The sequence below is a fragment of the Electrophorus electricus genome, chromosome 10 (genome assembly GCF_013358815.1).
Source record: "Electrophorus electricus isolate fEleEle1 chromosome 10, fEleEle1.pri, whole genome shotgun sequence".
Lineage (NCBI taxonomy): Eukaryota > Metazoa > Chordata > Actinopteri > Gymnotiformes > Gymnotidae > Electrophorus > Electrophorus electricus.
The window spans coordinates 17,578,271-17,601,841 of record NC_049544.1 but is presented as its reverse complement, the minus strand read 5'-3'; the positions used below and the strand labels follow the sequence as shown (position 1 = coordinate 17,601,841).

At 41.9% G+C, this 23,571-nt stretch overlaps 1 protein-coding gene across 3 annotated transcripts in view; it reads right to left on the bottom strand.

The window, feature by feature from the left end:
- The window catches only part of LOC113579380 (guanine nucleotide exchange factor VAV3), a 78,267-nt gene extending 58,074 nt beyond the window's left edge, over window positions 1–20,193 (bottom strand). For all 3 annotated transcript variants that reach the window (XM_027013279.2, XM_027013281.2, XM_027013280.2), the window contains exons 1-2: window positions 19,740–20,193; window positions 8,967–9,083 (exon numbers count right to left, since the gene is read on the bottom strand). In XM_027013279.2, the coding sequence (XP_026869080.1) occupies window positions 8,967–9,083; window positions 19,740–19,943 (321 nt within the window). In that variant the 5' untranslated portion in view covers window positions 19,944–20,193. The remainder of the gene's footprint in view (window positions 1–8,966; window positions 9,084–19,739) is intronic.
- Between the last annotated feature and the right edge of the window lie 3,378 nt (window positions 20,194–23,571).

The window sequence follows — 23,571 nt, the reverse complement described above, 5'->3', positions numbered from 1 at the left end:
GCCCATACGCACAGGCCAGGGGGAAATCCACCACCACCTAACTGGTGCTGTCAGCTCATTAGAGGGCCATGGGGGATGCGGTACGTATGATCCGGGCTGCTGTTGTCAGACACAGCTCAATTTAGCATTTACATACCATACCATGCCTCTGTTCTCAGTAAGGTACCCTAAGGAAGTGAGACTCTGACCACAGCAGCACCCTGCACCAAAAACAAAACCACACTTCAGCTTCAACAACACTAATGAAGGACTGCACTAACATAGCCCTGCAATGCAAACACTACCCTGTCACCAGCACTGGAAATAAAAACACATACATAGCACTAGACAAATACTCCCTCAACTGTGATTCTATAAAATGTGAAGAAACTCTCAAAGACTTTATTAGTTTAGAAAAAAACACTACAGTTTGCTGCATGAGCACACATAATTTTTCAGTGTACGTGCTGGAGGGAACATAAAGATTCATGTTTGTCCCTGAGCATGCACATATCTAAACAGGGGGTCAATTATCAGAATTGCCAGCACAACAAAAAAGAAGAAGAAAAACAATGAAATACAGCCACTAGTTTAACGCTGAGGAGGAACCCAATCCATCACAGCTGGCTCTGCATTGTTACATACTATTTAATGTCTCACCATAAAAGTGTAAATGGATCATTTCCAACAATCACAAAGCTGATGATTGGATAACAAGGCTGATCATGTGTCCCTGGAATGCTAGAGATCAGTCTATACCAGAACACTGTCCAATACAGCATCCTTTTGATGCTCATTCATTATAACCAGTCTCCATTTGGGGTTTAAATCCTGAACATAATAAAGTTAAATCTGAATGCTAAATGAATTTCTTTGTGAAACACTTTATCAGCTAAATTAAGTCAGTGTGTATTCATTTCATCCAATTCATTCAAGCACAGAGTGATTTATTCATTCTGAGCTTTGATTGGCTGAGGGGAGGGGGAACAGGCGGGGCCTCCTTTTTTCCGGATGCGAGGACAGCATCTGTAGACAGCTCGTTACAGCCGTGGCCTTGTTGGGAACTCACCACTGCATCTATGTGTATCTGACACCACCACTCACTCTGAGCTCCCCCAGCAGCTCAGCAAGTGTGAGGTTATAGACAAGGCCCCTTCCTGCCTCGTGATCTACACACGCACACACACACACACACACACACACACACACACACACACACACACCTCACACACTCTTACAGCATCACTAACACCATCTGTACATTGTAGCCCTTTCGAACACTCACAACGTTCCCAGCAACATACTGCTGGGCTCCCAGTCTACTCCTGAAAATGCAGAGAAGATCAGTATCTCGGAAATGCAACAAAACAAATGTTGTGTGTGCACACCATCTATGTCTAACTTCAAATGGCCAGAATGTTTTTATTTCAAAGCATTACTTATTTTTGCTTGGTTCTATGTTCAGCTCTTTCAGCTGTCTGTGAACACCACTGAAGGCTGCGATGTGTCTGTTTTACTCATCTGTTATTGGAAGTAATTCGAGCTCCATGCTAGCTTACATTGAGTGTAGCGTAGGTATGCATGTGAAGCTTCTGTCTGAAAACCAAAGAGCAGCACTAGAGCCGCACACAAGCAACAGCTCAGCAGCACAGATGGGTTTTATTCTGACGGTTAGAAAAGCCCGCTGGAAGCAGCGCTGTCTGTTCCCTAGCCCACTGTGTGAGTGCACTCTGAACCGCTCTACCGCTCCTATGCTAAGAAATGTAAGATGCAACAGAGAGAAAACGAGAGACAAAGATAGGGGAGTCAGGGGGGGAGGCTGGATAAAGAGAGACAGAGGGTGGAGAGAGAAAAAGAGGGAGAGAGACAGAAAAAAAGAGAGAGAGAGAGAGAGAGAGAGAGAGAGAGAGAGAGCGGGAGAAAGGGGAGAGAGAGAGTCAGTTAACATCAAGGCAGCTGTGGAATTGGTAAGACACTGCATGACTTCTTTAGAAGGGTGCCCCTTTGTACCCAGTGGCTGAGCAAAATCACATCCAGTGGCCCAAGTATGGCTGCAGCAATAGATTATTTTAGTAATCAACTATTCTATTGATTGCACATATACACGCACACACACACACACACACACACACACACACACACACACACACACACACACACACACACACACACACACCATCGATTAATCAAGTAATCCAATAACAAAATACTTTTTCTTTATTAAAGAGCAATATACAACAATATATAACAAATATACAACAGAGAATGTAAAACAGGTCTCTTAAAATTAACAACTAATTGCTTTATATTTTAGAACAGAAATTTTATTGCTTAAACTGCATACAGTATCTGTCAAATTCAGTCCAATTTAGTGTATTTAAGTGCCATATTCTGGGTTTTAAATAAAACATTTTCTGAAATGCAAAATGAAATAAGTAAATTAAAAAAATATTAATTTCAAATTATTTTTTAAAAAGGTATCCATAATATTTTTCAAGATACCTTTTTATTTTTCACGTTTTTCAAGATATGCATGGAACATCCCTTTGTCGTTATTTTTGACAAAGCTGGTGTAGCAATCCAAAGTGATTTTTGATGTGAAGGGCAAACACAAATGTTTGATTTTCATGTGTGATTGGTATACACATATGAAAAATATAAAGAAGGTAAATTAATTTTTTTATTTATTTGCTAATTTCCCTAATCTTTGCAGTGCACTCATTGGGCCTCAACAATGTTGTGAAAGATTTTTGAAATCAGTGTCTTGACTTCTCAGAACACTGTGTAGCCTATTACTTCCCCAGTATATAAAAGGCGATTCCCTATATATTTGCTCATTCCATTAATTCACTCGAAATTCAACTGTATGTAATGTAACCTACTCCAGTCTATTTACTATTGCATAGATCCAAAAATATACAGACGTCTCTGTCAACACACATGAGAAGTAATTATTTAAGTACAATCTCATTTAGCTATGCTGCCAGCGAACCTTCTGTAAAATAGCAGTGGCATGGCATGATCTTCCGAGTCATGCATGATCGCCCTGCTGTGTGAATCTGTCCTGTCTCTGCAGTGATAAACAAAGCATGATGGTACAGATTGTTCGGACTCTGGCTATGCTCGATGTCTGCTTTTAAGTAGACATATTTGTCTATCGTCTTTACTCGAGGTTCTCAAAGAATCATTTCAGCCCTAGACCCAAGATAAACTATCATTAGACACACAGCTTTTAAGGAAGAAAAAATGCTGCCTCCTGCTGGAAAAGCAGCCCTGACTCTAAGCCTACCATGTTTGGTAATGCTTGGTAATGAACACAGCTGATGATCACAACCATAGCAGAGGTCAGGGACAATGAGGTTTCTAAAAGAGTGTTCTTTCCAACAACTGATGGCTGAAATGGTGATCAATTGAGGCAGAAACCAAGTAGACATTATCTTATTTGACATATCCACACAAGAGCGGTGGGGGATGTACAGAATGCAGAATGCAAAATCTGTGCATTCAGGAATTGTATTAACTATAGTCACGGCCAAAGGTTTTTAAACTAGCACAAATTTTGGTTTTCACAAAGTTTGCTGCTTCAGTTTTTATGGTGACAATTTACATTAACTCTAGATAGATCAGAGTGATCAAATGAATTGCAATTAATTGCAAAGTCATTCCTTGCCATGAAAATTAATTTAATCACAAAAATTTGTGTATTCCAGCCACTGCATTTCAGCCACTGCCAAAAAATGGCCTGCTAACATCATTTCACTGATATTTTCATTAGCTCAAGAGACAGTGTTAACAAGGCAGCTGGTATCACAGTGTCATGCTGATTAGAAGTGCAGACTGGTTGCTTTAAAAGGATGGTGGTTTCCTTCTTTTAACCATGGTTACTTCCAAGGAACCATGTGCAGTCATGTGCATTGCATCAAAAAGGCTTCACAGGCAATGACATTGCTGCTTGTAAATCAACCATTTATCAAATCATCAAGAACTTCAAGGAGAGAGGTTCTACTGCAGTGAAGAAGGCTTCAGGGTGCCCAAAAACGTCAAGAAAGCACTAGGACCATCTCCTAAAGAAGATGTAGCTACAGGATCAGGTCACCACCAGTGCAGAGCTTGCTCAGGAATGGCAGAAGGCAGGTGTGAGTGCATCTGCATGCACAGTGAGGTGAAGTATAGGGATTGGACTGCAGAGGACTGGGGTGAAGTTATTTTCTCTGATGAAGCCCCCTTCAGACTGTTTGGAACATCTCCAGACAATCATTTGTCCAGAAAAAAAGGTGAGCGCTACCATGAGTCCTGTGTCATGCGTATACTGAGGCATCCTGAGACCATTCATGTGTGGGGTTGCTTCTCATCCAAGGGAGTGGATTTGCTCAATTTTGCCTAAGATAGCTGCCGTGAATAAGGACTGGTATCAAAACATCCTCAAAGAGCAACTTGGTAATGAACTAATGCTTTTTCCAAGCAAGGTGAATTGATGACAAGGCGAATTGCAGAAGTCTTAAAGAAGGGTCAATACTGTTAATAGTAAGTCTTTGCTGAAACTGGATGTATTTGTCAATAAAAAGTTACATTTATGAAATGCTTATAAATGTACTTCACTATACCATATAAACATCTGGCAAAATGATCTAAAAATCAGGCGGTAAACTTTGTGAAAACCAAAATTCATCAGTTTGGGGTCCATGGGCATTGAGTTCTGGTAAACTGGGATGTTATGATGCTGTCACTTCACTTCTCTTGTCACTCAAGTTTGTTGACTAAGAGCGGCGGAGTGTTGATGTTCCAGGGAGCCCTCATGCCTGTTTCCTTCTGGCTCTTTCCGTTTAGCTGTGCTGCCATAGCTACATCTGCTGGAGTCCATCATTGCACATTATAGTTTCCTAATTTACACACCTTCGTACCTGGACATACCTAATAATCTAGTCTCTCTTTCTGCCGAGGTACACCTACCCCTGGTGTTGTGATGTTACTGAACCTCAACCCATCTCAGCTGCCATGGCTACTCCTACCGCCACCTGAAAGTTGGACTAGACATTAATTCCTTTTTTTTTTTTTTTCATTTACATTTGTTTTCTTCTCTTAATTATTATTGTTATTGTGGTGACCGTTGTCGGCCAGAAAAGGATGGGGGTGCCCCCGTTTGAGTCCTGGTTCCTCTCCATATCACAGAACGCTCGCCTCCCCCGAGTAACGTGGTTGGGCCCGCCAAGTACAGTGGGAGAGCTGTTTGTTTGTAACCACACCTGCACACACCTGCGCCTCGTCTGTCTAAATGTATATAAACCCGTGGCAAAGAGTGCAAGGTGTTGGTTATTGTCGACGTAACGTGTGGATGTAACAGTCAGTGTTCGTTGTATTTAGTGTTTAATGTTAATCGTTTTTTTTTTTTTGTATTAGGCGTGAGTGATTCTTGTGAGTGCCGTTAGTGTTTCATGTTGAATGTAAATAAATGTTCGTGCCAGTCGGTGGAGTCTGTGCGCCCTGCCTCGCGCCCTGCCTCGCGCCCTGCCTCGCGCCCTGCCTCGCGCCCTGCCTCGCGCCCTGCCTCGCGCCCTGCCTCGCGCCCTGCCTCGCGCCCTGCCTCGCGCCCTGCGGCACTCGGGCCACCTCGCGTTACACTCAACGTCCCAGAATGCTCCGCGTGACACTGGTCACGTGCTACATCATCGTCGTCGTTAACGTTCACGTAGCTTGCGCTAGTTAGGTGTGTATTTGTGTTCACCGTTTATGTTATGTGTGAGTGCTTTCGTCGTATGCATTATATGTTAATAAATGTCTGTCAAAATGGAGGGAGCCTGCGCGTATTGCTCCGTGCCCTGCAGCACTCAGGACGTTACACTCAAGGTTTCTTCCTCGTGCTCTTGGGAGTTTTTCCTTGCCACTGTCGCCCTTGGCTTGATCACTGGGGGCTTGGACATCTGTAAACCTGCTTTGTGACATCTGTTGTAAAAACCGCTATATAAATACATTTTTATTTGATTTGACTTTGTAGGAAAATGTGGAACACCTTAAAGATGTAAGTGGAATGCTAATTGTTAGGAGATTCTCATGCATGAAAGAGGAAAAAACCAAGTGATTTTTGTCAAAACATTGCATGTTTTATTGTTTGGGAATTATAAGGGCTACAGTTCTAAGTAAACAGGCCTGTCCAAATCTAGAGACCCAGCAAAGCACGAAGGCACATACATCAAAGAATCCTTTAAGAAAAAAAAATAGAAATACACATGCACTGGAGAAGTGAGGTCAATTTTTCAGATCTATGCTCACTGAAGAGTCACTAACTGAAAAAATGGTTACTCTCAACGCAAAATAACTGAAAACTGCTACACCACTTGAGATGGCATTTCAAACTCCGAAAATGGGCAGATGATGGTTTCACTGGTTGGCAGACATAGTGCACTTATTTTACACAGCAGTACAAAACATCAGAGTGACACAGTGAAAGAGCAGCATATCAAGACATGCAGGCTTCTCTCTGGGACCAATTCACTCGTCAGCACTGTAAAAGCTAAAGATGGGCTTACCCTCGTGACTTCAGGATGATCCTGCCTGCCTTACAAATAACAGACTTACAGGGCCATGTGTCACTCTACAGAATGATGGTGACCCACACATTCATAAACCAAGGACCTGCACTAACATCTTTCTTACCCACAGTTAGTTTGCTTGCTAAAAGGCAGACTGATGTTCAAAAGTCCTGAACACAGTGAAAATGCCCGCTGTGCAAAAGATGATTTCACTGGGTTCCAGGCTAAGAATAGTTTGATACAGATATGGCACTGCAAAACGTCTGTGTGTTTTTTGTTAAACAGGTCTTTACTTATTGTAATGACATAAGTGATGATCAGAGCACAGCCAGAAATGCAGAAATTTAGATTTGCAAAGGGTTCACAAACTTTTTCTCATTGCTGTACTGCTTCCAGTTTGATAATTATTAGAGTGGAAAACAGAAAATGTATACTTTAAATGGATACAATATAACTGAACTAACAGTACATCCATTCTGGACTGTTGCCCCATATTTAGTGGGGTGTTTTAACACATGGTGTTCACAGCAGTGGGGGCTCCATTGTCAAAATACTCACACACACACACACACACACACACACACACACACACACACACACACACACTCACACACACACACACATGCACACACACACACGCACACACACACACACACACACACACACACACACACACACACACACACACACACACACTCACACACACACACACACACACACACACACACACACATACACACACACACACACACACACACACTCACACACACACTCACACACACACTCACACACACACACACACTCACACACACACACACACACTCACACACACACACACACACACACACACACTCACACACTCACACTCACACACACACACACACACACACACACACTCACACACACACACACACTCACACACACACACACACACTCACACACACACACACACACTCACACACACACACACACACACACACACACACTCACACACACACTCACACACACACACACACACACACACACACACACACACACTCACACACACACACACACACACACACACACACTCACACACACACTCACACACACTCACACACACACACACACTCACACACACACACACACACACACACACACACTCACACACTCACACACACTCACACACACACACACACACACTCACACACACACACACTCACACACACACACACACACACACACACACTCACACACACACACACACACACTCACACACACACACACACACACACACACTCACACACACACACACACACTCACACACACACACACACACACTCACACACACACACACACACACACACTCACACACTCACACACACTCACACACACACACACACACTCACACACACACACACACACACAAACACACTCTCACACACACACACACACACACACACACACACTCACACACACACACTCACACACACACACACACACAGACACACACACACACACACACACACACACACACACACACACTCACACACACACACACACACACACACACACTCACACACACACACACACACACACACACACACACATGGTTTTCAGAGATACATGTATGCACCAACATTTTCATCACTCACATCAACACACTTATAGAGGTCACCTATCATCACAGTCTTTTAGAATAACGCAGACATTTTCAGAAAGAGTCAAAAATTTAGATTCATCACACAGGTGAATCCTCTTATCTCAGGATGCAAATAACCAGCACAGGAGCATCAAAGCCAGGGACGAGCCACACATCCTGGCAGAGCTGCTCCACCTTCTCAGGGGGGAAGGCCTGCCCCCCTGCTGTCTTGCCCTGATCCTTAATTAAAGCCACAGCAGTGTGAGCACCAGGAATAGCAGGGTTGGGCTGAGACACCCAGCACAGCAGACTACACACATAAAGCTGCATCACCTCACAGAATTAATGAAGCAGCTGGCTGTTTAAAGACTATTAAAAATACAGCCAGCTCACAGACTTTGGTTTATTTAACAAGTGGAAACTCCTGGACTATTCTACCCTTATTTCAAGCATTCAAGGCTGACAGCACACACACACCCCAGTGAGCCAGGATTTTTTTCCAAGTGCATAATGCTGACACAACACACAGACACTGTATGTTTCTCTTCAAAAGAGAACAGGCTGTACCACCAGAGAAAGGAAAACAGCTACAGTTCTTATGACTGTGAGTAAGCAAAGGCCTAGATAAAAGACCTCCATGCCTACCTACCAACATCTACCCTGCTGAGAGGACCTGCAACCATTAATAACCAGACATTCCTGAAGTTCTTGATTGGCTAATTCACGCGTGTTAGATTACGAAGGATAAACTCAGCAGGTCACTGGATCTCTCGAACCAGCTTGTGCCTACAGGACCCTGTCTTCAAACAAGCTTAAAGGAGAGCAAAATGGTGTCTTACCTTGCCAAAATCCCTTACATCGAACAGGTCAAAGGGTTCGAACAAGTCACTCTTCCTCATTCCGAAGACCTCCAAGCAAGCACACAAAAATGTCCTGATGTTCTTCAAGCAAAGGAACTGTGAACAGATACCAGCGATAGTCATTGTAAAATGTTTGCTTTCACATCTCCATATGCAGATGCAGTCGTAACCAATTTAAATGCAGTGGTAAACAACATAGATGCAGTAGTAACCAACTCAGCTATAGTACTAACCAACTCAGGTGAAGTAGGAAATAGCATCAAACTAAATTCCTAGTTTGTACTGCTAGAGTCAATATGTATATGATTCATTAAAAAAACAGTACTATATATATTCTTTTTGCTTCTTAACCAAAATTGTAGATGCAACCACAAGTAAACCTTAAGACAGATGAATGTCATAAATGCCTGCAAAGGAACTCTGGAGTTTTTCCTGTGTCTAGACTGAAGTTGGGGTGAAATCAAAAATAATAGTTACGTTTAGATGTCTTTTGCCATACTAGAAACCACAAAAGAACTATTAACCATCATCAAATTTAGACTAAAGACTCTATAACTCTTACTGTAAATGTGTGTCATGGTTTACACAGAAAACCTGAACTGTTTAGGTTTCGGTATATGGAGTAAAAGGAAGTTTAGGTCTGGTTTACAATTTACTGGAATTAATACAAATAATTTCATCAGCCCTCATCCCTCCTACCATAAAATGTACACTATCACATCTCCATTTTCAAATACAATGATATCTCAAAACATCCAGGACCACACACACACACACACACACACACACTCACACACACACACACACACACACACACACACACACACACACACACACAAATCTAACCTATGCGATGCCGAGAATACTTCCTTCACTGCCATCCCTATTGTTTCATTACAATACATGCAAATTAGCCCTACCAACATTGCAGTTATAAGCCTAATGAATGACATATTAATTAGCCTAAAAATATCAGTAGTGAACATTTGCTTTGCACATCCTATAGCTCTGTCCAAAAATGACCCCTGATATCAGAAGAGAGATGAATGCATGTTGCACACTAAAGTATTAACCACCTTTTCAGCAAACAAGTATCACTAACAAAGAGGCAGTCAAAGTAACTAGATATTATAAATATCAAATACTGGTTAGATATGCAGTCATAAATAAACTGACATTGTAAATGTCTTCTATAGTGGAAAATATATGAAACACGAGCTATGCAAAAAATGCTACATAAAAATAAGTATACCTACTGCCATTCATCTGTGACATCAACAGCATGATTTTATTTAGACATGAAGTGTTTAAGAGCCTCATTTCCATAAGTGATTTTTTAGTCAAACTGTTTCATCTTCACAATATCTTACACATGATCTAAAATATTAATATCTATGTCTGTTTGATTGTGATTACCAGTGCATGCAAAAATGTTTCAGTTCATCCTACTCATTTCACTTGATTTATTAATAAGTAAGTTAAGGGTCACATCAAATAAACAGATCAATAATAGCTTGAGGATGTTTCAAAAGGACACTGCAATCAAAAAGGTGGATTCTGTGGTGCTGTCAAGTGAGAGATTATCATTCAGAAATTTTAATCTATGGGCCAGGTGTGTGCAGTCTAGTGGTCTCCTGATAATGATCTTAATGCGTATACTGTTATAGCTTTGACCCTCTGCTCTCTCATAGAAAGCTTTAAAAGCCATATACTGCTAACCTTTACAACAAAACTCCATCCAGGTCCCCAAAGACTGACTCTTTAGGCTAATACATTCTGAGATGGACATCTATGTCTATCTTGAGCAACATGGAGTTTCAGAGGAAGTGCTGTTTCTTTTTGGGGTCTGGCAACTGAGGGAAACTGTCTGTAACTGTGGTCACTACAGGAGTGCTCTGAAGATTTGTTTAGGGAAATGCATCATCAAACAAGAATTAAAACTTGGTTTTTGAGGTTACATGTTAAATTATTACATAAAATCAACAGTTACACTCAAACTTACTAATCTGTCATCTCTCAGAATTGACTCACACATAATGACACACACATAGTGACACACACACACACACACACACACACACACACTCACACACACACGCACGCACACACACACACACACACACACACACACACACACACACACACACTCAAAGCCACTGGGTAGGCCTCACAGCTCTCACTAGACATCACAGACTTTAGAGGAAAAGGCTTTGGGTCACACATATGCAAAGATAAGACACATGTTTGGTTTCCTTGTGTTATCAGAGGAGTGCATCTTGCAGACACTCCTCAGAATCCCAGAGCATCCCACAGTGGCTGGGTATCAGAAGGAAGCAGGCTTGCCAGGCTGATACACCCCAAGAGGAAAACAGACGACACACAGAATGAAATAGAGGGGAGGAAAGAAAAAGAGACAATTAGCCAGATACACTGAAAGAGTGACAACAGCCATGTTTCATATTTAATGGGCCTTTGGTCTACACTTAAGGGTTGTAGGTGATAGCCTAACTTAAATCATGCTGTTCACAATGAGGGGGTGCAGACTCTCTTACTGAAGAGTTTTTCACATGTACTCATCATAGCTAAATGTTGTTTATGATCATGACTGCTTGAAGGACAGCATCAAGCAATTCTTTAAGACACAGCAAAGATTGTAGTGTGTTATATTTAAAGCTTATCCTTTGGGTGAAAAACAAAACTAAATTTCTTTTGTATGTTAAAAACCAGATCAAAATCCCTCGGAAACAGGAAGTTGAAATAATGCCACGGTTCTTGGCATACTCTGCCCTTTCTTATGATTTCCATTCTATTTAATGTCCACTACTGCACTGTGGTTCACTCTAGACTTGGGTGATAATGTAAATTTATACAAATGAATATTGTCTGCAAAATTGAAGCAATAAACAATATTATAGTGTTACAAATTCAGCTAGGAACTACTCTTTGTGGGTGCTTCTATGTTTCAGTCACATGACCCTTTTCTTGCATCCATTAGGTAATTTAACTTAAATTCAATTTAAATTTGGTGAAGATCAGGTAGAGCATTCTATGAAACATTCCAAACATGTGTAGCACATAATCAACTAACAAGAATAGGCATAGGCATGGCCAGGTACACGTACACGTACGTACACACACACACACACACACACACACACCAACAGGACATCACTTTGACATGGAGGGGAGTCAGAAGGAGGGGCCGTGCTGTGACACCAAACATATCACCAAGCTGACACGCTGACAGCCTTCTTCTGTACAAGCACTTTTCACTCTCTATTGGAGATATTAATTTCCACAGTATACAACAGTATCACTTATAGACCAAGTCTAATTCACTCTGTTGTATTTACTTATATTTTAAGGACCTTCGCAGTTTTTTCCCTTTTCTTTTTTTAGCTTTTCTCATGTTTTCTCAATATTTTTCTTTGTTTTCTTTCTCCCTGATATACTTAATATTTGTATGCAACCCATCGAGTTACACTGAAGTGAAGTGAATAAAGTAAATATGAGAAGGTACCTTTGACTGGATTACCTGAAAAAATTATTCATCACTGTCAAACTCCAAAATGTAATTTTAGAAATACGACTGGGAGGGATGAAGGCAAAAATGGATAAGATGTCTCATTTAACGAAGAAAAAGCTTTTCTGTATTTACTGGTATCCCACTTTATGCGTTCGCCATTGCTACCAATCACAATTCTGCTTATCCAGCTAATATACTATGTCAACAAACGTGACAGTGCCTGCACACAACTCCAGTGATTTTAAATTTTAATAACTTTAAAAAGGAAATAATTTACTCTTAACGTTTCATGCTATTTTATCTTTTTTAATATTACGCTGATGACCCAGTGTATCTCTACTCCACACTGCTCCATTCACAGATCTGCAAGAGCCTGCTGGCCTGAGAGGAGGCCCTACATGGATGCACAGCCCTCCACTCTCCCCTGGGGGAGAACAGGCACGCGTGCACGGCCCTCACCCCTCCTACTGCCGGATCACCGCTAATCTCCACACGCTCAGCCGTCACAGGCTCGAAAACAACTCACGGTTCCTCTGATCAGGGTGCGTTTGACTGATTGAATGCATATGCACACACCTGTGTGTGCAAGGTGGCAAGTCTAGGCTTCTTGTACAGTTTGACCGTTATTTGATTTAAGAGGAGGAAATACCAGTCCCATACTGGCTCGTTTGGATCCCAAGGCTTCCTGCGAGTGTTCATGCAGCCTAGGAAGACAGACAACTAATGTGCAATGCATGTATGGGGCTTTAGCTAAGAGGAACTATGAGAAAAACAACAGGCGGAAGGTTCCCGACAGGATCCAGAGACATGGAGAATCTCATCATGACACCCCAACGAGGTTCTGCAGTCTGCTTGTGTATTCCTGGCTGCACTGTGGTTCCATGGCAACCGCTGATACTGGATACGTGGGAGCCAATGTGAACAATACTGTCTAATCAAATTCGCTCTGATCTACAGTAAAGGACAAATCTTGTTAGGTAAACATTCAACCTCTGTGCTTATTAGTTCATTGACATCAATTAACAACAACAGCCTGGTAAACTCTCCAGAGGAGCAGGCTCTATTATTATCAGCAACAATCCCAGCCCTTATATGAAACTGTATGTTACATTACATTTAACGTAATATGTAAGACTGGCCTCTGAAAGCCAATCACAAAAACAGATCCTTGCAGAATACGTGAGAGTTTGTAACAGCAGTGCTTCATACAACTCCATGGTGAGAGAGTGCAGACCTACGTAGAGCTATGGAGAGGAGGTGTTTTTTCGCTTAGGAAACAGACTGTACTGCCAGGCCAGAAGTTGCAGGGAGAGGAGAAACAGTACTGTGTTACAGTTCAGGACAGGTAGAGATCAACCGAACAGAACATTACATGAGCACAGGCCCAGAACTACACCCACACAAGCCACCTTTAGAGCCGTCCCATTGCAGTGGATAGAGTATCAGCCTGTAAAGGTATTTTGTTTAATCAGAGAGAGAAAGGGAGCGAGAGAGAGCAGTGGGAATGGATTAGTCATGGCCCAATGATTCACTGGATGTCAGGAGACTTGTTTGGCACACTGACACTGTTCTTTGCAGAAGAGGAAGTGTTTCGTAAAGCCCCACTTTAACTGACAGCTGCAGAATGCATCGATGTGATTTTCTGTAATGGTTGCAAGGTAAGGAAACGCTGTGTAGAGAGTTTTAAGGCTGGAAGATAATGTAACCAGCACATGCCAGACAGCTTGTTACTGGCACCAGCTGATGCTAAACAGGGCATTAAACATGCGGCCTTCGGCAGCTAATCGAAGACACTGAAAACACTGAGTACAAAAAAGTGCCAGTAATGCACATGTTGGACAGTTAGCAATGTCATTTCACTGACAGACGGAAAATACAACTTTAGAAAGTGGTTAACAGTAGTTATCTTGTAAAATAGGCCCAGGTTGCACTAAAAACTGTAAGACAATGTTTAAAAAGCTGAACTTTAATGCCACAGGAGCATGATACATTTTGTCTGAGCCCATCATTTTGTTAAAACACAGTTATTCCACAATGTTAAAAAGACTCATAAATGCCCTTGAATCTGCTATATCTCACAAAAAGACTCATAGATGCCATTGGGTATGCTATATCTCATAAAAAGACTCATAGATGCCTTTGGGTATGCTATATCTCATAAAAAGACTCATAGATGCCATTGGGTATGCTATATCTCATAAAAAGACTCATAGATGCCTTTGGGTATGCTATATCTCATAAAAAGACTCATAGATGCCTTTGGGTATGCTATATCTCATAAAAAGACTCATAGATGCCTTTTGGGTATGCTATATCTCATAAAAAGACTCATAGATGCCTTTGGGTATGCTATATCTCATAAAAAGACTCATAGATGCCTTTTGGGTATGCTATATCTCATAAAAAGACTCATAGATGCCTTTGGGTATGCTATATCTCATAAAAAGACTCATAGATGCCTTTGGGTATGCTATATCTCATAAAAAGACTCATAGATGCCTTTGAGTATGCTATATCTCATAAAAAGACTCATAGATGCCTTTGGGTATGCTATATCTCATAAAAAGACTCATAGATGCCTTTGGGTATGCTATATCTCATAAAAAGACTCATAGATGCCTTTTGGGTATGCTATATCTCATAAAAAGACTCATAGATGCCTTTGGGTATGCTATATCTCATAAAAAGACTCATAGATGCCTTTGAGTATGCTATATCTCATAAAAAGTACAGTATTTTACTACATTTTCAAAAGCACATGGAGACCACAAACATGAAGGCAAAAGGAAAAGGTCACAGGAGGACATGCATCGGGTGAGGAAGAAGGTGGACGACTACACGGTCAATTGGCTTAATCAGCAGATGCATACTGGAATGCTCTTCAAGCACAAAGTTCAGGGTCTTGTGTAAAAATGTCCATTAACTAACAGAGAAGAATAGCTCAGGCACCTAGGGTTAATGGTAGCCTGTTAACAATGCACCATCAGGCAGTGCTAGCTAGCTTTCATCTTCAGCTTTGCTGGGATGGTGCATCCCATGTGCCTTTCTCCCTACATCTTACTAGCTCTATGTATAAGGCTGAGTCCAGTCTATGAACTTTACACTTTTCCTTTGTTCATGTCATGAAGTAATCGTAAAGGAAGGAGAACAGCCAAATGTGCACAGCATGAGTTCACCAGGACTGGGAGTGACAGCTCCGGTGTTCTAGAAGCAGACAGGATGTCCAACACTTCTAACCAACATATCCCAAACTATCTATATCCACCCCACTCTCTAATGCTATCAGTAATGACAAAAAGCTTTTTACAACATTCAGAATACAATCCAAAACTCATAAGCCCAGCCAGCTCAATTACCCAAACATGATAACCATGGATTGTCTGAAACAAGAGCCCTTCACTTAGGACACATTTGCCTATTTTAATTTACAAATCATCTTGAAATGTTCATAGGTATCTTTTTAATCTTTAGAAATTCTGTTTATCCAAGAAAAATTAAAGAGTCACAGTCAAAGGCCATGGCCTGGTCAGCATGAATGTGTGCACTTCACTTCCTTTTCTGAAACTATGGATAGCCATGTGATCAGTCTTATGACAGTCATGAACACAATGATGACAGTTGTACTATGAATAAAGCAGTTGAAGAAAAATGGTTATGTACATATTTCCTGTATTTTGATATAGCATCAGCCACCAGTGTACGAGTCCAGTATTAGAAAAAGTGAGCTATCCAGAGACCTTTGTATTGAAACAGAAGCTTTTATTAATCTTTTCCTCAAGCTGAAAGTTTTATGGGTTCTTCCATGAAGACTAATCCCTTTTTTGAGGAGCATGCCTCTCTCTGACCTGGACCAATATAAATGATTCTATGGCTCTGATTGGTTACACAGCACAGTCTATGTTACTCTAAATGGGGCTTCCTGTTCCTCCATCAAGTACAGTAGAGACTGTTACCATGGTAACAGAATGAAAGGTCAGTCTGTGTGTATGGAGAGAGAGAGAGAGAGAGAGAGAGAGAGAGAGAGAGAGAGAGAAAGAGAAATATTCTGGTAGTCTAGGAAATTTGTTAGGCTGTGAAATGGACCATGTGCATCTCGTCACTACAAACACATAAATGTGCACTCATTAATGTATGATGTTGAATGGCTACATGACTTGGCTTCAGACCAGACATCGCCCCCTATGGGATCAAACACACCCTCTAAGAGATCCGAATGTGCCCCCTATAAGATCAGATAGCACACCACCATTACATCAGGTAGCACATCGTTGAGAGAAGACAGCACCTACTATGAGAGCAGAGAGCATTCCCAGTGAGAAGACAGGATGCCCTATAAGTGCAGACAGCGCCTCTTAGAAGACCAGACAGCATCCTCCTATGAGACCAGACAGCACCCCCTGTGGTAGTTCAGTTGATTAGTGTTGCATGGCTTATAGCACAGTGTGGAAATCAAAGGCAACACCGATGCTGCGCTGGCCATTTCCAACAGTCCAAAAGCTGCCGCACAATATTACAGGCCACATGAAACATAGCGAAAGCTCATGTTTCAGGATGACTGTGAAGGAATAACGCTACAGATCAGACATAACTCTAACACCTTAAAGTGTCCTGGCCTTACAAAAAACAACAAAACAGCTGTCAAAAGCATGAAGCTATCAAAACTAATACTATTAATGCCAATGCTCTTAAGTGCGTCTTTTAAACCTTTGAGCTGAGTAAGTATAGATAGAGTAGATGTGGGCATGCATGTGTGAAGCAGAGCAATGGAGACATGTTCTCAATAGCTCTGTGACTTCAGGGTTACAGCACAGACTGTGCATAGCATTTGTTTAGTTTCACTTCCTTCCTCCATCCCGTTTCCTCATTTCCTGGGCGTGGCTGCTCAAAAAGGGTACATCAGAATGGCTTTTTAGAGTGTGCTTTCCCCACATGTGCATTGATCAGTTATTACACCACAAGACCTGAGATTCATCTAAGGCAACTTGCAGCCTATCACTTTTGACTAAGCCAGTGCACATGTTCAGCAGTAATACTGATCTTCGACAAGCATTACAGATTAAACTACAGGAAAAAATAATTTTTTTGTCCATCGCTTAATAGACAAAATGTTTCCAAAAAATAAAATAAAGCTTGTGGTAGTTTCAAAACTTCTTTTATTTTACAACCACACACACACACACACACACACACACACACACACATTAGGCAGCAGAAACCACACACATGCATTTGACAATGGAGGCTCACAACCATGCTTCTGAGCTCTCTGCACCCAGAGTTCAGCATCTGCATGCGAGTTGCCACTTTCATGACTTCTGGACTACCTAAAACGCAACACATGTTGGCCCATTTTGGTTAAGCTCTGGAGCTTGGGTTGTTTCTGCTCTGTTCATCCAGGCAGACAACGCTAATAATGCAGTCTGAAGGTTGCCAGTGTCTCTGACCTGACCTGTATTACACATTGCTGCTGCACATCATTTAGAAGGAAGGAAGAGGTGAAGTATTATGCTGTAATTAACTGGCTATTGCTGAGAGCACAGCAGTATTGAGGGCTTGTGGTGCTCTCAGGGGTGAATTGCAGAGGGGCTATTCCTCTGTGCCAGCCCACTTTCCCTGCTTTGTCTGTGGGAGTCCCCTGGGTGGGCAGGGTCTGTGTCCCATGGGTCTAAATGGGCCGATGATAAAATAGCTGTTATAAAACTCATGAATAATTCATGCAAGGCTCAAATTCACTCACATCTCTGCCCTCAGCTATGGAAATTTACCTTCACATGGACTGAACACCAAGGCTAGATTTAGCTGTTTGTTTATTGGTTTGTGGTTGCTTTTGTTTTGTAATTTCTTGGAAATATTATTGGACAGGAAAAGGCTTTAATCAATTCTGCATGCAAATTAATCTTTTATATTTTTAGGCCTAACTTAATAATAGTACATCATTATTGATAGTTTAAATGAAAGAACAGAACAGTCAAATATTTTGGCAGATAAAAGCAGAGCTGAGTGCCCAGGCTGGTGCTGACTCTCTGGTAAACAGCATAGCACATGTTCAACCTGTTTATCCAATCACACTAAAATGCCACAAATTTAAAGCAAAAAAAGCCTGCAGAAATATGCATCAAGATAACATTTCTGGACAGACTTGACATGAACCATCATCAGAGATTTAACAAAAACTCTACTAAAGGAGAATGGTCTCAACTTGTAGAAGGGCTCCCTAGAATCCTCTTACAATGTCACTGCAGCTGATGGAAGCAAAAATGAAGTACCATTTAATATTTACAGTACAGTTCAATATTTCAGTACAGTTCAATATTTCAGTACAGTTGTCACAGAAGGTCATTGTTTTCTTGAGTATGTCTGCATGGCTGCATGTGTGCCTCTGTGTGTGTGTGTGTGTGTGTGTGTGTGTGTGTGTGTGTGTGTGTGTGTGTGTGTGTGTGTGTGTGCCCCAATGAACTAGAGGTTCATCAGAGGTCATAGTGAAAATCTATTCCCTGTGCATGCACTCTGCTGTTACTGGGCCCAGTAGAGGGCTCAGGTTTTGCTCCATATGAGAGGATTGTATAATGTGGTCCAGTCTTTGGCCAGATGGTGCTTGATGGCGTGGAGCGAGAGACGTGGCTGCCTGCACTGTTTTCAATAAAGTGAGCACCCCACTGACCCAACAGCTGCTGCTTTCACCTCACACAGCACACTAATAACACCGCACCGAATGCGCACATTCTCATCACACTCGTCACTACGTTCAGAAAAGCAAACGCTTTCAAGAACTATTGTGCAACTTTAACACATCGAAGTCAAAAGACGCAATGAAATCTTTTTTTTTTTATTGTAAAAGTTTTTAATGCTTTTTACGCTCCATTAAAAATGCCACCTTAAGTGTGCTTCTCGTCTTCTCCTTTCTCACTTTTAAAGAAGAGTGCTGAGGGCGCGTGTACACCTCACGCGCAGACTCTGTTAATTGACCCTAGAACGTAGACCGCCTCGCGGATAGCGGTGCACAGCCGCTCCTCAAAACCAAACATTTTTGTACTGAATCGCGCCAGTACGTGTAAGATACCTCTCCCCGTTTCTGGTGATTTTAAACTCTTTTTTTCTACGAAATATAGCTTCTTCGGCGGTTCTGTTAATTGTGTGCTGCCTTTTTTTTGAAAACCGTGACATATTACCAATATCACGCTTCCACTAACAGTCCCTGTAATAATGTTGATGCGCGACGATCTTACCTGTGACAGCTGTGGCCTAAGGTTGATCTCTTTTAGGTTGATGGTCTGTGCTTGCAGGTTGTTGAGAAGCTGACACAGAAGCACCCCGTCCCGCAGAGTCTGGGCAAGGTCGAATACCTGTGCCGATTCCCATGTTACCCGATGGTTCGGTGGGAGCACCTTGCAGTTGATCAACCATGAGGCGCATTGTCTCCAGTACTCCATCGTTTTCAGTAAGCGCAAGCAGCTACTTTGCCTTAACCCTTACGATCTAAAGATCTGAAATTGCGCTTATGACAGCTTCTGCCACACTGAAACTCCGAAAGCAGGCTTCGTTTCTACTTCCCCATTTGCAAGGCAGAAAACACAGAGGTTAAGCGATTTCATCGGCAATGTGTGCACTCTGTCTTGTGCTCTCTCTCTCTCTCTCTCTCTCTCTCTCTCTCTCTCTCTCTCTCTCTCTCTCTCTCTCTCTCTCTCTCTCTCTCCCTCTCCCTCTCTCTGCCTCTCTCTCTCTCTCTTATTGGTGAAATGCAGCTGCGGTAATGATGGTAATCCGTGTTCGATCTCTTTCCTATCGAGCTCTGTCACCTACTCTCACTCCAGCAACCTCCCCCTCCTACGTTCCTCTGTCGCGCTTCTCCGCTGTCTTCCGCCTCGCAGCCTGTACAGTATAGAGTGTGTCAAGCATGAGCTGTCAGGCGCAGAGTCCGTAAGTGGATCAGATACTTGCCAAACGTAAAACATAGCATGAAAATATCTTTCTGTAAATAAAAGATTAAAAAATGTATTGCAGTAACTTTTTGCCCTCCGTTTTAGTTTTTAATATAGCTTACTTTGTCAAGATCTCTTAGCCGTCTGTTTTTATCACATTACACTGTTGCAACTATCCAACTGGGCAAATGTATTGAGTGTATTTATGCACGGCTTGCTACCTCCGTAATTAACCGTGTATACTAGTGAATTAATTTATATCGATTTAACTGTGGTACATGTTTATAGAAGAGTGTATTACAGTTTAAGGCAATAGCTAAAGGAATACATTTACATTTACATCCAAAGTGACTTATAATTATGACAGAGTGCAACTTCAGGGTTAAGGGCCTTGCTCAGGGGCCCAACAGTGGCAACTTGGCAGTGGTGGGGCTTGAACCAGCAACCACTACATGCAACTGCACTGAATAAAATGTCAAAAGGCAGAAACTGAATATCAAGTGCAATATCAGGGAGTTTATTTCTAGAACTCACTCTGATATACCACTTATAAATTTGGAAAGGTATCGGCTGTTGTCTTAAATCCAGAAAACGAGAGAGAGAGAGAAAGAGAGAGAGCTGGAGCTTTGAGTATGAACATGTTGGATGAAGTGAGCATGTTTCACTTGGTAGGACAGTGGAGGTACATATCGATATCCTGTTTCTACCGCCATTTCTGTACTGTTGCATTTTCACAGATTTCTTTCTCTCTATCCCACTTACACTCATACACCCACCCACACACACACACAGAATCTGTTCAATCGTACACTCATAAATCCCTCATCCCATTCTCATTATTATTATTATTATTATTATTATTAATATTATTATTATTGCCATCATCACCAACAATTCTAGAGTCTATATATATCAAAGTTGTATAAATAGCTACACCTTTGCTCAAACATTTTTGTGCAGATTTTTTATTTGTTTGTTTTATTCAGAACTAGATCGATGTCAGAGGCTAAAACATCACCTGTTCCACTTCAGCACCAAGTGTATGCTATGTGAGTGATTGCTTAAATTCATAGAAGAAGAGGGCGTTTACACTTTCTAGGAGGTAAGAGAAAGTTTAGAACGTCAGAGAGGTCTCAGAGTCAAAGAGGTCATAGTCTTCAGCAGAGGGGAACAAACCACTCAGCCAGTCTTCTCTTAGGAGCTCCAGCTAAATCAACGCACCAACAGCAGTTGATGCTAAGTGACTGATCAAAAAGAGTAGCGCTGAAAAGTGGATGGCCATCTCCTGCGATGTGAAACTTTGCCCCCTCCAGGACTACCAGCTGTTCTGCAGGGTCCTGAACTCCCACTCACCAGCAAAGCACCTGTGTTTTTATTCACATATTAAAGAGAACTCACCTCCCATCTCCACAGAGTCACTGGTTACAGAAGATCTTTACCACAGAAGGGAAGGTGAGTGAACAGAAGAAGTCATGTTTCTGTTTTCTTCCCTGTTCTCAGATAGTGAGACAGACACAGAAGATGCTGAGAAAGACATGGAAGATAATGAGATAATGAGACAGACACAGAAGATGCTGAGAAAGACATGGAAGATAATGAGATAATGAGACAGACACAGAAGATGCTGAGAAATGAACTCAGCACAATCGGTGCCTTTTTTTGCCATCTCTGTGTCCATGAGTCCATGTGTTCAGGGATCTTTTTTGCCATGTTTGTATTCATGAGTCCATGAGTTCAGGGCTTTGTAGTTGCCATCTCTGCTATCATTGGTAAAAGTGTTGCAGGTTTTTCTCTGCTTATGTCTGCACTAATGGGATTTTGGCTCTGCCCTCATGGCCTTGAGGGTCTCATGACAGTGAGCAGTGTTGTGTGGAAGTAACAAGACTGCAATTATTAAAGTGTCCATAAGTGCTAAACAGTGCATCCACCTACACCAACATTAGGCTCATCTTCATAATAATTCACAGTGAGTGTAAAGAAGAGACAACCCATTTGAAACATCTCTTTTTTGACTGGTTAGAAAGCAGATGGAATAAGCCCGGAAGTTCAGTCCGGCACAGGAAGGAAGTGGAGGTCACTGTGTGTTCGGACCTGTGTCGCCCTGCCCTTTCCTCCCAACCTGCCACTATTTTAGAGTTCTGGCTCAGGATGGCCTGCTCCCACCAGGCTAACGGACGATCAAAGCCACCCCTGCAGAGAGCTTTGACAGGCTCCAGGAGCCTCGAATTGCTGCCATTCCTACAGTTGCCATTGCAGTCATGCTCTGCATCGCACCAGTAGATTATGATGAAGCCCATTCTGGTATTGATAGTTCATTCAGGGACGTTAGGCAGGGGGGCATATCACTGTCCTGCTGCCTGGAGTAACATCATATGAGTTTCAGACCCGTGTCCAAAATGTAACATAAGATGTTTGCTGGAACAATTGTTGGCAAGTCATTATTTCCCAAGGACTCATGATACATTGTGTCTAAATAACTGTTCATTACTCATGTGGGCTCTGATGTTCATGTATTGCTTTCATATATGAATATCTGTTTTTGTCTCCTGTGTTGCAGTGACTGATGTACCAATTTACAGTCACATTCTGTGAGACTGAATGGTCATCCTTCTAGTCAAATTGGTCTTGGCATTCTTTTTTTAGATGTATTGATCCACAAAACAAAATAGCATCTGTCCAGTCCATATCCACCCTCCCCACATACATACACACACACACACACACACACACACACACACACACACACACACACACAGAGAGAGAGAGAGACACACACACCTTCGTCGATGGACAGAAAGACCCAGGAGAGTCCAAACCAGATGCATGATAGAGTTTCACCAGCAAGGACAGAGGAGAAGCCCAAATGGTAAACACATAAGTGCCAATAATACAACCTGTGAGGATAGACTGAGAGCCCATAATGACCGGATTTATTAGACAGGCACATTTAAAAGTAAGCAGAGAGTGGTGTAACTCACTGATACAAATTTAAGTGTAGGCCAGTGATCAATGAAGCACTGAGTCACCAGATTATAGACCAGAACCTGATCAAGACCAGTGAAACAGAACTCAGACTGAATGCCCAAAAGAGCACCCTCTAGTGGTCAGATAGGATTACTTTAAATGAGGGAGAGAGCGA